The sequence below is a fragment of the Abrus precatorius genome, unplaced genomic scaffold (assembly GCF_003935025.1).
Source record: "Abrus precatorius isolate BTA unplaced genomic scaffold, Abrus_2018 Scaffold4, whole genome shotgun sequence".
NCBI lineage: Eukaryota > Viridiplantae > Streptophyta > Magnoliopsida > Fabales > Fabaceae > Abrus > Abrus precatorius.
In genome coordinates this window covers 87,468-101,114 of record NW_020874384.1, presented here as the reverse complement: position 1 = coordinate 101,114, position 13,647 = coordinate 87,468, and the positions used below count along the sequence as shown (strand labels likewise).

The window sequence follows — 13,647 nt, the reverse complement described above, 5'->3', positions numbered from 1 at the left end:
GTTATAGCGAGAGTATCTTGCTATAGCGACAAAGTAACAGTTTGTGGTGCAGTTTCGCTGTAGCGAGATTCTACAGAAATCATGATGTAATTTTTTTTGATATTTTCGCTGTAGCGAGAGAGGGTGTCCCCTCGCTGTAGCAAGATTGTCACGACCAGAAGAGAATTTAAAGGGGTTAGGGTTTGGGAAAGGGTTATTTCTCACTTTTCCTTCAAGATTTCTTTAATTCTCTCACTCCCAAACCCTATTTTACCGATTAAATTGACTCCAAGCCGCTTGGGAGCAAGATTGAAGGTTGGATTTGTGTAGGGAATGAAGGTGAGTTTTAATAGTTAGGATTTTGGTTTCTCATCCCTATCCTCTGATTTCTCGATTTTCTTGGATTTTCATGGGGTTCTTCCATGTATTTTGGTCAAGTTCGTGTGGGAGAGCACCTACCTTGTTGAATTGGTGTGTGGGTCTCTATTTGAGGTAAGGAGGGACTCTACCCTATCTCAATTTGTTTGAAAATCACCTTACTTGCTATGTTTTAGTAATGTGATTGAGATAGGACATGTGAACTGGTGTGTTTTGATAAATAATGCATGTTAGTATGATTTTGATGATGTTGGACCCTATTATGAATAGATTAGGATGAGGAATTGATGTAGATTATGCTGAAAATTGTTGTGTGGGAGTTAGAAATGTTGTGCGTTGAATGTAACATGAATGAATATGGGCACTTGTGTCTTGTGTTGTGAGTGAGTGTGGGCCTGAGTGCCATGAGCGAATATGAACATTGTGTGTGATTGAAATGTGTGTGAATGAGGCATGCTAAATGCCGTTGTAATGATGCTATGAATGGTTCAGCGATACACTAGAGTGTGGAATATGGGGACGGTAGAAATACCTTGGGGAAGAGAGAGTGGTGGTGACACCAATAGTGAGAGTGGATGCACCACAGGCCACACACTCTCCTCATGACTAGACCCTTGACCAATACCTTTGCTAAGCGAGCCATGATTGTCCACGCGGTATCCGTGAGGCGGGAGTAACTGGCGACCATTCATAGTTGAAAATGTGATCACATTACCACAGTGAAGGTGGCTAGATACGGTAAGCGCATGTGCGTGAAATGTTGGTGTAGTGAGTGCACCGGTTGTGCTTTGAATTGGAATAGATGAATGATGATTGTGGTTGAAATTGAGATGCTTGTACTGTGAATGCATGATTCAAAATATGTTAGTAAATGTGTAGTATTTGAAGTGAGTCTTTATGTTTATGTGTGTTGGATAGTGTAGAGTACTCACCTTTACGTTTATTTTTCAGGTAACCAAGACAATCAGCACCACCCGAAAGAAGGATGAACTGCTTTAAGACTTAGATTATATTTTTGAAATCATGATGTAATTGAATTAGTCCTGTAACTATCTTTGATATAAATTTGTAATCTTTTATTATTTTGAATAGTTTTATGAAATTCTATGATAGGATCTTTTTATTTAAATAAAAATTTTATTACTCCTATTTTATGAAATTATTATTTAAAAATTAAATTAAGGTGTTAGAGAAGGCAAGTAAAGACTGAGGATTGGATTGTGTTTTATTAGGAGACAAAAATATCATTTGAGTCTGTACCCAAATCAAATTTTGTGGCTGAATGAATACATGCACATGTTTTTGCTTTTGTTTGTTCTTAGAAAGAAAATCCATTATCAGGATTCAGGACAGCTATGCTGCCAAATACAAATTATGATGAATTGTTTGTTTTATGAACAAAATTTCAACATAGTCTCTTATGTGTTTTAAAGCCTTTGGTTTTATTTTTAAATTAAATTAGAACTATATTGCAATAACTAACACAATAATGGTTTGTATTAAAGGTTAGAATTAAATTCCATGTTAAAACTCTAATTTTAATTCAAAAATAATATTAAAATATTTCCGACATTACATATAAGTTCTACCTATTCATGAACAATCTCATGAATAGTCTCTCAAAAATATCTAAGGTACACACATTTCACCCAACCTTTTAGTACCATCTTTTTATAACAATCTTTATATCCACGTTATTTTATATATAACATTTTACGAAATACGTAACATTAATTTATATATGACATTTTACAAAATGCATAACACATTTTGCATTATTCTGCGTACATGTAACGCTTTTTATTTTATTTTGATCCTTATAATAATTTTAACTTTTATAAAAACTGTAATAAAAAAGGGTTTTACGTATGGAAAATAAAATATTTAAATATAATTTATAACAATATTATATAAAACTTAATGATAGAGAATATTTCAAAAAAATATTTGAAGACTTGTTGACATTTTTAAAAAATAAATCAAATTTAAATATAAAAATAATAAAGCTTGGAGAGATTCCAATAAATGTAAAAGTGAAAAGACAACTTCAAACTTCAGTACACATCATAAATGCATCACATGCATAAAACTTATAATTTTTACACACCACATAATTCAGCAAAACAAATCCCACATGTGGACGTGTTTTTTTTTTTTTTTAATGTAGAAATACAAAGCATAAAAGGACTGAAATGAATGCTCATATTGGCAGGGGATCAACAAGCAAATCTTTAATATATGTCTTCATTACTCCTTCAGCATGTGTGTAGTTATCTTTATCTTTGTAGATCACATCCATGAAGCGTGACAAATTGAGAACACGCGTTAGAAAAGGCATTGGAACTGTGGTTGGCCTAAGAAATTCCTCATTAATATCCTTCCAAGCATTTGCTATTTTCTTTTGGCATTCATTGATGGCAACTTCCCTAGACACACCACATTGCTTCATATAGCATTCCAAGAATGAGGAAACGTGTCCTCTTTTCTGTTCAAACTGTGCAACAAACAAAATTTGTGCGCATATATATTTATATCATTTATATATATGAAGAAACAAAGATATCGAAGGGAATTCTTAAAGATCAAAGACTATATATACCTCGTTGGACACAATGTCATCCATTAACCTGCAAACAACGGAAGAAGCATTAACAATTTTTGGCCCATTTGTTACCCATTTAAAGATGTCCTCTGTGGCTGTTTCTCCCATGCCAATGTAACTTGTTGTCGTCAGCAATTTGTAACAACATGATATTGTTGATATCTGCATGTATTCCTCTGTTGTTGGAATATAGTTGTTGTTGAGCCATCTGGCCTCAGTCATGTAGGCTTGGACCACATTTTTGAACTGGCAATAGCATGGATATATTATATATATTAGTAAGAGACTTAGGAAGAGTTTATGCAAAACTTATTAAAATAAATTATAATTATTGTTTTATATTAATAAATTTTATGGTTAAATTCATGGTATAAATTTGTTATGAAATAAGAGTTTATTTATTAAGCTCTTAAGTAAACTGTTTTCTGCATAAAGTAGTATATCTTGTACTTATGATAGAATCGTAATGGCATTTTTCTTAGCATGAAATCATAATATATAGTTTTTAATGTCAAGGGGTGCTTCCTTTTATGTTTGGTTATTAGCATGTGTTAAAAGGATCTTGGTGACACTTCACAAATTCTCAATTCAATTTATGAATTAAAGACCCGGCCCACGAGTCTATCAGTTAAGACCACAAAATAATTTGATATACCAGATTGTTAATAGTAGGGTAAAGGGAAAAAATCATACTTCTTTTATGCCGTAGTTAACACAATATGCTCTTCTCTCCTCCATCATTTCTTGCTCTATGTCTTCATAAACCTTTAAGAGTGACTTGTAAGTTAATTTCATGTATTCTGGGAGATCAGCCGAGAAATTAATATCCCACCTGAAAATCACTTTTTGTTACAATCACTTTCACATATTTCTCTTTAATAAAAGTGAAGAAGATTTATGGTATATAAGTGCTAATAAACCTTTCAATTGCCTCAGTCAAAAGTTCTAATTCGTCAACGGTTCCATATGCATCATAAGTATCATCAATAATTGATAACACGGCAATTACTTTCATAATTATTTTTCTTGCTTGGGAATATTCAGGCTCAAAATATATAGCCAAGATCCAAAAGCAACATTCCACAATTCTGTCTCGAGCAAATGGTAGTTTACCAGGGACATCCAACTCATTCCACCACCTATAAAGACCAAAATCAATAATAGCAACAAGAACTAGTCTTTGGAACCAATTTAACATTATTATTATTATTTTGTTTGGGAAGTTTGTGTAGTTGAAGAACTTACTTGCATATGTAGCCAAACTCTTTTTGATGTAGATTTTGCAATATATTGAAATCTAATTTTGCTAAAGTCAGTAAAGTTTCATTATGTGAAGGATCTTGCTCATAGATAGAAATGTATCGTCGAGCCTCTAGCCTGGGTAAGTTCTTGTGGATAGCTTGCCTTAAACTATGGTTGACTTGTGCTGCAAGAGAAGGGTTCAACGTGGTGACAATGGACGCAAGGTGAGTGGAAGTGAAAGCAAAAGCTTCTTCTAAAATGTCCTCTCCATGAACCATCACATGTGAGGCTTCATACAAGCTTAGCATTCCTTCAACATCAGTAATAAGGCTCTCACTAAAGTTTCCTTGCTCATCCTTGAACTTGTTGAACACAACTAGTGTTTATTGAACAATCACAACAACGAAAGGTCGTTAAAAACAATAACATATAACAAAACCAAAAAGTTAAATATGTTTTTAGTTTTTAAGCACATTAAGTTTTGATTTTGATTTTTATAGAATAATCTTTTTAAAATTTTTACATTTTTTTAAACTGTTGCATGGTTTGGGTTACTTTCTCACATTGAGGCACAAAATTTAATACATTTTAATATTAAAATTAGTCACATCATCATTTAATATTAACCAGAGATTAAAGCAGTTCCTTTTAAACAAAGGGACTAAATTAAAAAAATTAATAATTAAAAAACACACAAAATATCGAACAAGACAGCAAAAACTTTTAAAAACATCTTGCAAAAATAAATATTTTTTAAAAAATCAAAGAATTTATCACCAAAATTTATTAAAAAATATTAGAAAAATTAAAAAAAATATAATCTTTAAAAAAAATCAAGTTCAAAAGTAATTTATATATAAAAAATATTAACACTCTAAAATATGCATTTAAATAATAATTACTTTAAATTTAATATATAAATTCATTATAATTTTAAAAATATTTATTTAACTCATAAATACTAAAATTTATCATTATATTTTGAAGAGAAAGATAATTTATTGATATTTTAAAAAAATTATTTTAACTTAACAAATTCAGTTTTTACTTCTACATATCTTCAACTCAAATGAAAAATTTAAAGTCATGTAAATCTATTTAAATATTTTTTTAAAATAGTTTGTTAATTTAAATCTTGATAAAAAGTAATTTATTGTAAGATTTAAATTATTTTTTATAAAATTATAATATTTAAAATATAAGATAGCATAACTATATATATTATTCTACAATAAATAATATAGGAGGCAAAAATAATTCACACGCCCTTATTATAAATCGTTACAAGACAAAAGAAAATAATAATAAAAATTAACTGTTTTTTAAATTTTTAAATGAGTATTTTATTTAGAAAGCCTTATATTACAATAAATTTAAGACAGCATGAGTTATAAATAATTTTTTTATGACTTATTTAATAATCAAAGACAATATAATATATATTTTTATATTAAAAATATTATATAAAAATTAATTTTGAGTGATTAAATACTTAATTATGTAATTATATCTTATTTAATTATTTAAATATTTATTAAACAAAAAAAATTCTAATAAAATAATTAAACTTTAGAAATAATTTAATTTGCATGGTATTTAAAAATAATGTAATTATTATGTAGAAAGAAAAAATAATGTAAGTATACATAAGTATTATAATTTTATAATGCATGAAGACTAGTTATGTTAAAAAATAAATTTTTTTACTAATAAAAATTAGTTCGAGTAATAAGTGGTTTTAGTATTATTTAAAAAAATATCATATTTAAGTTTTTGTATATGTAAAAAAATTTTAATAATAAAAAATTAATAAAATAAATAAACTTTTTCTAAAGAAAAGTCCATTAAAAAGCAAGTTGTAATAAGATAACCTAAATAGTTTAGGTGCTATACCCCATTCAAATGAAGTACTATACATGTTGAGACATTCAAAAATATTATTTAAGTGACAGATAATAAAGATGCAAGTAGCCGATGGACGTGAAAAGTATTAATTAATAATACAAACTAAACACCATTTTTATTGCCAAATTACTTGTTTTTTTTTTTATAAGACTTGTTTTCTTCGTTCTAACTAATTAGTGTTTAGTTTATGCAGAAACTATAAAGCGATTGAAAGACTAATTAAAGAAAGGGAATGGATTGAGGAATATACGAGGAGAAACGTGGAGACCATGTTGCCTCAATAACCTAAACAGCACAGCAAGAGAGCAAAGGTTGGCTTCAAGAGTTATTTCTCCTTTTTCAACATAGTTCTTGTGAATATGCTGCAAAACCTCTTCAATCTCATCCTCAAAGTGATAGTTCACACCCAAACGACAGATTGAATCTATCAACTCAACTTTTGCTATGGGCTTCTCCGTCTTTGTTGAAACAAGCATCTTGCTCACGTCTCTTTTAAGTGCTTCAAGTTGCATCCCAATGTTATGATCATGTTCCTGCATGCGTTGAAGAAAAACCTTATTCGAGAGTATTCAAATAGCGAATGAATTTTATAACAAAATTAACATGGGCATTTAATCCTCGTTAAGATTGATGAGCAGAGGACAATACTTGGTACAAATAAGAATAATAATCTATTATTGTTAATCAAGAAGTTAAACGTCCTAATTAACAACGTTCAAGAGTTGATCAGTTAAGTGGCAATATTTGTGTACCGTAGATTCTGATGCATATTGAAGGAAATAATCCCTCCAAATGCTAGGGTGAAAATCTGCAACATGTCGATGCATGCCAGATTTCACATCTGGGTTGAAGCAACCGAGTGTTAAAGATGAAGCAGACATCCTTAACTAGCCTAAAAGCAAAGGTTGCTTAAGGTTTTGGCTGGTTGAAGATTGAAGGTAACTCAGATATTTATACAAAATTTTAATGAATAAAATAATATTCCCATAACACTAGTGCATTAAAGTGATTGATTAATGGAACGAAAATCAATAGTAAGAATGTTTATGGAATGGGTTTATTGTTTGTCTTTATTCAATCCAAAATCAATAGCTCATTAAAAATTATGATAAGAATATTTATAATATTTTTTAAAAATTATACATTTATGTCTTCAAAGAATATTTATAATATTTAAATATTTTGTTACTAAATTAGTTCTTCAAATGTTTAAATGACACTATATTAGTCTTTTTAAAAAATTAAAAATGGTGAAAATTTAATCTTATGATAAATTTATCCTTGAGGACAAATATATAAAAGTTTATCAAATTAATCCTTATAAATAACTAAAGTAGTGATAAAAGACAAATTTATTGACAAAACTTTCAAAATTAATATAGTTGCGAGTTAAATTCTTAAAATTTAGTTATCCAAATGTTTAAAAGACCTATTTAATAACAGTTTCATCTTTAAAGAAATAATTAAAACTTTTCTCCTAGATTACATGTATTAAATTTAAATATCCGTTCTCTCATTATATTTTTTTATTTCTCAATTAAAAAGATGCTCTATTTATCAATTTAATTACTTCACACAGAGAGAGATTAGGAATTACATTTATAATTTACAAAAAGAAAAAGAGATATTAGGTATTACACTTATAATTTATCTTTTTATAAGACCACAATCATGGTGGAAGTAGATTAAAGGATCTTCTAATTTGGACAAAAGTTAAAATAAGAGATCTGATATCGGGAAATTATATTTGCTCGAACAAATCTAATATCCCTATCCTTCCATCACTCCCACCAAACACCACCAATAAATTAAATATTAACTAAATATTAATAATTTATTTATAATATGAGCCACACCAATTTCATGGAAAAGAATCACATGTTTTTATCTTCCACAGTGATAATATCATCCCCTATTTTTCACGCTCTAAAAATGACACAACAAAAAAAAATTAAAAGTTTCATCTTATTAATTAAGTTTAACATTTAATATAAATTAATTCTATATTTCTAAAATATGATTTTATTTAATATTATGTTAAGTATGTATTAAAAGTTGTTTTTAAAAGATGTAATATTATTTGATTTTTTTTAATTAAACTTAGAGATGTAACAACTTCGAGTATCTCTTTATTTAGGAAAGAAATAATTTTTTACAATTAGATAAATAAAATAAAAAAACTAATCTTTAGTTTAAATTTAAAAATTACATAGTATTTCTAAACTTAAAAGATTTAAATTAACCTCCACTTGAGATTAGTGAATGTCATATACACAAAAGGGGGAAAAAGTTACTTAAGTGAACCAATTGCTTAAAAAAAAGCCTAAACAAGACCCCATAGATACGAAATTAGATATGGCCCTTACTTTTTTATATTAATGTCTTCACTTTTTAACGTAGAAATTTCAAATATTGACAACATCCTTTGTTTATTCTCTTTAATAACGTGGTGCAGAAGAATCATGGTGGCAAGCGAATGAAAATTTAAAAATATTTTGTTTTAAAAGAAGAGTCATCATTAAGGTGCTGAGGAAAAATTATTGATTTTTTTCCTAAAAAGTATCTGAATCTAGAGTTTGCTATGACTCGGAAATGTGCTACCATTCTACTTACCGTTTTAAAATAATGGTTCTTAAATTAATTGTATGAATTTTAAAATCATTTTAAAAATATTTATTTGACCCGGAAAAATAAGTAAATAAAAAATAAATTATGAAGATGGATAATATTGACCCAACATATAAATTTATGTATTTTTTAGTATAATAATAAAAATACAAGTTTACGTTTTTTTTTTATAAGAAAGGATTTTGAATTTCGTTGATTAATTTCAATAAAGCTGTTAATTTGAACTACTTAGTCTATCTTGGGCCAGCCCACATCAAACAAAGTGTTAATGCAAGTCAAATTAAAAACATAAAAACTTTAAAATGATAGCTTAGGCCCGTTCTTTGCAGATAACAAGTTAGTGTATATACATTTGATGACTGATAAATTCAGTTTAATTTTATTGGTATTTTTATTTCAATGTTTATACTTTTTTACACTTTTATTATATTTTTATTAATTATTATTTAACATTTTGTAGTGAGAAAATTAATTTAAACAACTAAAAATTAATTAATTAATTACGATCAATCAAAATTAAAAAGTTTAAAATTACATATAAATTACAATACAGCGACCAAATATGCAATTATATCTGTGAATTAATTCAGATTATTGATTTAGTTTGTTTAAAATAGTGAATTATCCAATGCAATTAATTTTGGCATTGCCTTTTAAAGGAACAAACTCGAGTACCCAATCATGGTGGCCCAACGTAATATAGGCTTAACGCAAATTTTAAGATGAAGCATTTTAAATAATAAACATAATTTATTAAAACTATTACGATGATTTTAATTCAAAATTTATTTTTGAAGTTTTTTACGATATAAAATTTATAAAAAGGGATAAAGTCTTGAGAAGTAGCACGTATTAATTTCTTTGAAAATTTAAAAATCTACTATAAAGTTAAAATTAAAATATGAATTAAATTTAAAGTTAAAGTTGTTTTATAGTTTTAATATTTATAAAATTAAAATTTACTTTTAAGTTTAAATTATTGTGCAATGTATTCTTAAATATTATAATTTGAAACAAAGAACAAGGTTAGAGAAAAAGTTCTAAAATTAGTTTATTTAAAATTTTTGGGTTCATTATTTTTATCTTGTAAATAATCAAGTGTAAACGAACTATATTATTATTATTTTCTAAAATTATGTGGTAATCAGACAAATGAATAAAATGATCTAAACAAAATTGAGAGTTCACGTAATGTTAATTACTCATTAGTAGTTATATTTCTCAATTAATTAGCTTGCATCAGTTGCCTATAATATGTAGATTGTATTAGAATTTCTGTTAGTAATCGCGGTCTTTCTTCAATATCTAAACCAGTTTCTGTCACAATGAGTGCATAGTCAATATAAAATGACCAGCTTATGCAAAAAAAGTTGTCAAGACAAAATGATAATGTAACAAATTGTATCCCATAAGAATGTAGTAAATCACTCTGTTGGAAACTTATGGTGAATTCATGTAATTTTTATTGGACACTGAGGATTATAAGTCTCAGCTACAACTACAATATTTCTAGACCAAAATAGTGTACATAACTAAACATTTGATAAAAGAATTGGTATACAGTAATCTGCATCACTATGACATGAAACTCAATAGACAAATTTAAGGAACAGTGACCTTTGAAACGATGATGAGGGACACATGACCCTGAAAATTAACATAAACCTTAGTCAGCAACATATTTCTACCACTTCATTTTTTCCTGTGTGTATGATCAATACCAGGCTGAAGCTGATATCAAATTTCTGTTCTTCCATCCCAACAACATGGCCCCGTCCTTCTCCACAAGATTATAATGTTCTGAATAGCATCTCAGCAAGCTTCTTATGACAGAATTAACATAAGAACTCAGAGGGTATTGGCGAAAGCCAGCCATTGTCAACCTAGACTTCCACTTGCCTAGCAGTTCATGTCTCTCTACCCTTTCCTTCCCTTCACAAGCAATAATGTTGACAATATCTCGAGCCAAACAGTGTTGCTCCACATTAATCCTTTCCTTGGTCTTTCTTGAAAGAGACACATCAATGGACTCAAATATTGCCAAGTAATAATCCAAGGTTTCTACAAACCTGTTGAAGAAAGGAGTGGTATTTGTGTTTGACTCTTGCTCCACCAATGTAGTTACCTTGGGAGAAAGTGATTTCACCAATCTCAGAAGTCCATCTCTTGGATTACTTACATCAACACTCTCATCAGCAGTGTGATGGAGTTGCAAGGGAAAGTTCACAGCCAAAGCCTCACCAGGCCTAATATCAAGCATGTTTCTTGTCACATTTGGAGCTAAAACAGGCACACCATGGAACTCAACTGGGATGTTATATGTCTGAGAGATCACAGCCAATCTTTTTCCAACTGCTTCTAGTCCACCACCACGAGCATATTTTGAAACAGGATCATCAATCCCAGTGATTCGGACATGTGGAGCTCCACCAGGTCTTGCTGCAAGAGCTTGAAGAAGGGTCATCCATTGAATTCCCTGACCAATCTGAAAGTCTATGATGTGAATGAAGTCCTCATCCCTACAAGCTTCAGCAATAGCTCCATTGGCAGCCATGTAACCAAATTTTAAGTAGGGGCAGATTTCATAGAGCATTTGCATGTAAGAGAGCAAGTCTTTGCCCTCAGGCTCTCCGCACCTAAGGGCACGGTAGATGTTATTCCCTGATGCCTCTTTCCTTGCAACAAGCCCTTCTACCAAATAAGCACCGAGCCGTTGGATTGGCTCCCCAGTTATAGACACAACACTTTTACCCTTTTCTATCAGTTGAGCAAAATCTTTCATGTTGTTGTCAGACAATGCTTTGGCACACACAATCAGCAGTTGTTTCAAATTGCTTGATGGGAATCTTTCTATTGACGCTTCCTCCATTGATTTGTGATGCTTCTCTACATATGCTACCTCACTTGACTGGCACTCATGGCTACAGAACCTATTTCTTTGGCCAGATGTGTTTGATGTGGTGACTTGATCATCTCCATCAGGTGCCATTAGAACAGTTTCTAGTTCCAGAAATGAATGTCTGTTTTCATGGGCATAGCTTGCATCATGCCCCAGAAAGCTCCTAGCAGATAGATGCACACTGTCTTGCAAAAAATGTTTGCTATCCTGAAAAGAGTTACAAGAAGGGTTGCTACCAGAGTGAATTTCCCCGGAGCTGTGCTGTTCCTGGCTGTCACTCAGTGCAGAAGAGATAGTCTCAGAATCAAAATGAGTAAAAAGTGACGAATTAGGTGAGTTTCCTATGTCAAGTTTCGAGGATCCAAGGAACCGGTTTGGTATTGGAGAAATAGGAAGATAAGATGATGTGTAAGGGATTCCTGCTGAACTAGTCACTCTGAAAAACTGGTTTGAGTCCATAATATGATGACGGCATCAGCTAGAAACAACTGCTTGGCACTTGTATCCCAACACTTTCAACAACAGCAGATAAACCTGAAAAAACAGAAGCATTTTGTCAATATTTTCATAACACCACAATCACATAAATGATTGTTCACAACAATAATCATCTACGAGCCCAACGAGTGGAGAACTGGAGATGATAAATATGGAAGAAACGAGACATACACAAATGATCTCACATACATACAAGAAATAGAAGAACTTGCAAACAGTAAAAAATACAAGCTGATTAACACATCTAAGGCTCTTCGCTCATTGAATAAATTTAGCAGAGATTTGGAATAACTGATTCCACAGGTTGAAGAGGAAAATTAGTGCCAATATCAGATAAAATGGAACTAATGAATTTCGAGCTAAATATTAGAGGGGAAAGCGATCAAAATGATTTTCCAAATGCCAACGTTTTGGTGTGGTAATGTTCTCACTCTCATCATCAGATTAGAAAATCATCTATAAAAGATAACACAGACTGTGCACACAGAGTTAAGCAAATCATACACACAGACCTCATCATAATTTATTCTAAAGAATGTGATTCCAGAAGAGGGAAACATTCCATCATAATTTTTTTTCACATCAAGAGAAAATCTTCTGACTTAGTTATACTATGTATGCCAGCAAATGACCCAATTTTCTAGCTTAACAATACTAATTTGCTAATGTGCACCATATTTCAAGTGGCAAGAGAAAGGAACTAAGGAAGCATGTAATAACAATAATAGTAACAACAAGAAGAACGGTGCCAAGTAAGTTACTATTTCTCATTGCAGACCCAAATTTCAATTTGAATCGAGGGCTGCGACTGAACCATATAACCAAAGATTAAACCTTGTCCCAGTTATTTATCATTGATGTTATTCTGCAACTGTTCCCATTTCCTTTGATGAATTCATGGAAGTAGCATATACACTATTTCCTATCAATTAAAGAAGAAATTTTGGTCGATACCCAGAAAAATGAAACTCCATTTCAGAAGAGCAGAAATGATGTTACAGGATTTCACTCAATCAAAGAATAGTACACAAAATCCAATATCTCCTTTCGAAGCAAGAACCTCAATCCATCAAGGACTGTCAGAACCATTCAAAAGCTGAAAATTTTGAGAATCTATTCCATATATTTATCTATACAAATGAAAGCATAACAGAGAAAAAAAAAAAACAGAGAACAGATACATAGACTAATTTAAGAACGGAGCACATCATGGGTATTGATTATTCATTAATACGACTTTTACAAGCAACATACAAATTGACTAGGAAAGTGAAAAACATTGGTGTTAGCATTACCTCAAAGACTAATAAACTTCAACACCTAACCATTATAGAAGACTTCGATTCATGGGAATTACAAGACAGTGAAGACACGTGGTTAGCTAAACTTTGCTGAATTTCCTTTCAATTTTTTATGTATGATATGGTTTTTCTTCGTGAGAGTATGGTTTTAGTGGAAGAATGAGGATAACTTGGAGAAGGGGTGGCTTGAAAACCGCAATTTGAGAACAAGGTTT

General features: G+C 30.3%; 2 protein-coding genes across 2 annotated transcripts; both read right to left on the bottom strand.

The window, feature by feature from the left end:
* Window positions 1-2,557: 2,557 nt before the first annotated feature.
* Window positions 2,558-6,987, bottom strand: LOC113865171 (probable terpene synthase 2). The gene is made up of 7 exons (XM_027499562.1): window positions 6,859-6,987; window positions 6,357-6,639; window positions 4,205-4,577; window positions 3,880-4,098; window positions 3,653-3,791; window positions 2,957-3,205; window positions 2,558-2,851 (listed from the first exon to the last, which is right to left on the bottom strand). The coding sequence occupies exons 1-7, from the start codon at window positions 6,985-6,987 to the stop codon at window positions 2,558-2,560; spliced, it is 1,686 nt and encodes a 561-aa protein (XP_027355363.1).
* Window positions 6,988-10,129: 3,142 nt separating this feature from the next.
* LOC113865543 (scarecrow-like protein 21) lies at window positions 10,130-13,647 on the bottom strand. The gene is made up of 2 exons (XM_027500179.1): window positions 13,427-13,647; window positions 10,130-12,167 (listed from the first exon to the last, which is right to left on the bottom strand). Exon 2 carries the CDS (start codon window positions 12,090-12,092, stop codon window positions 10,449-10,451), a length of 1,644 nt encoding a protein of 547 aa, XP_027355980.1. The 5' UTR covers window positions 12,093-12,167; window positions 13,427-13,647; the 3' UTR covers window positions 10,130-10,448.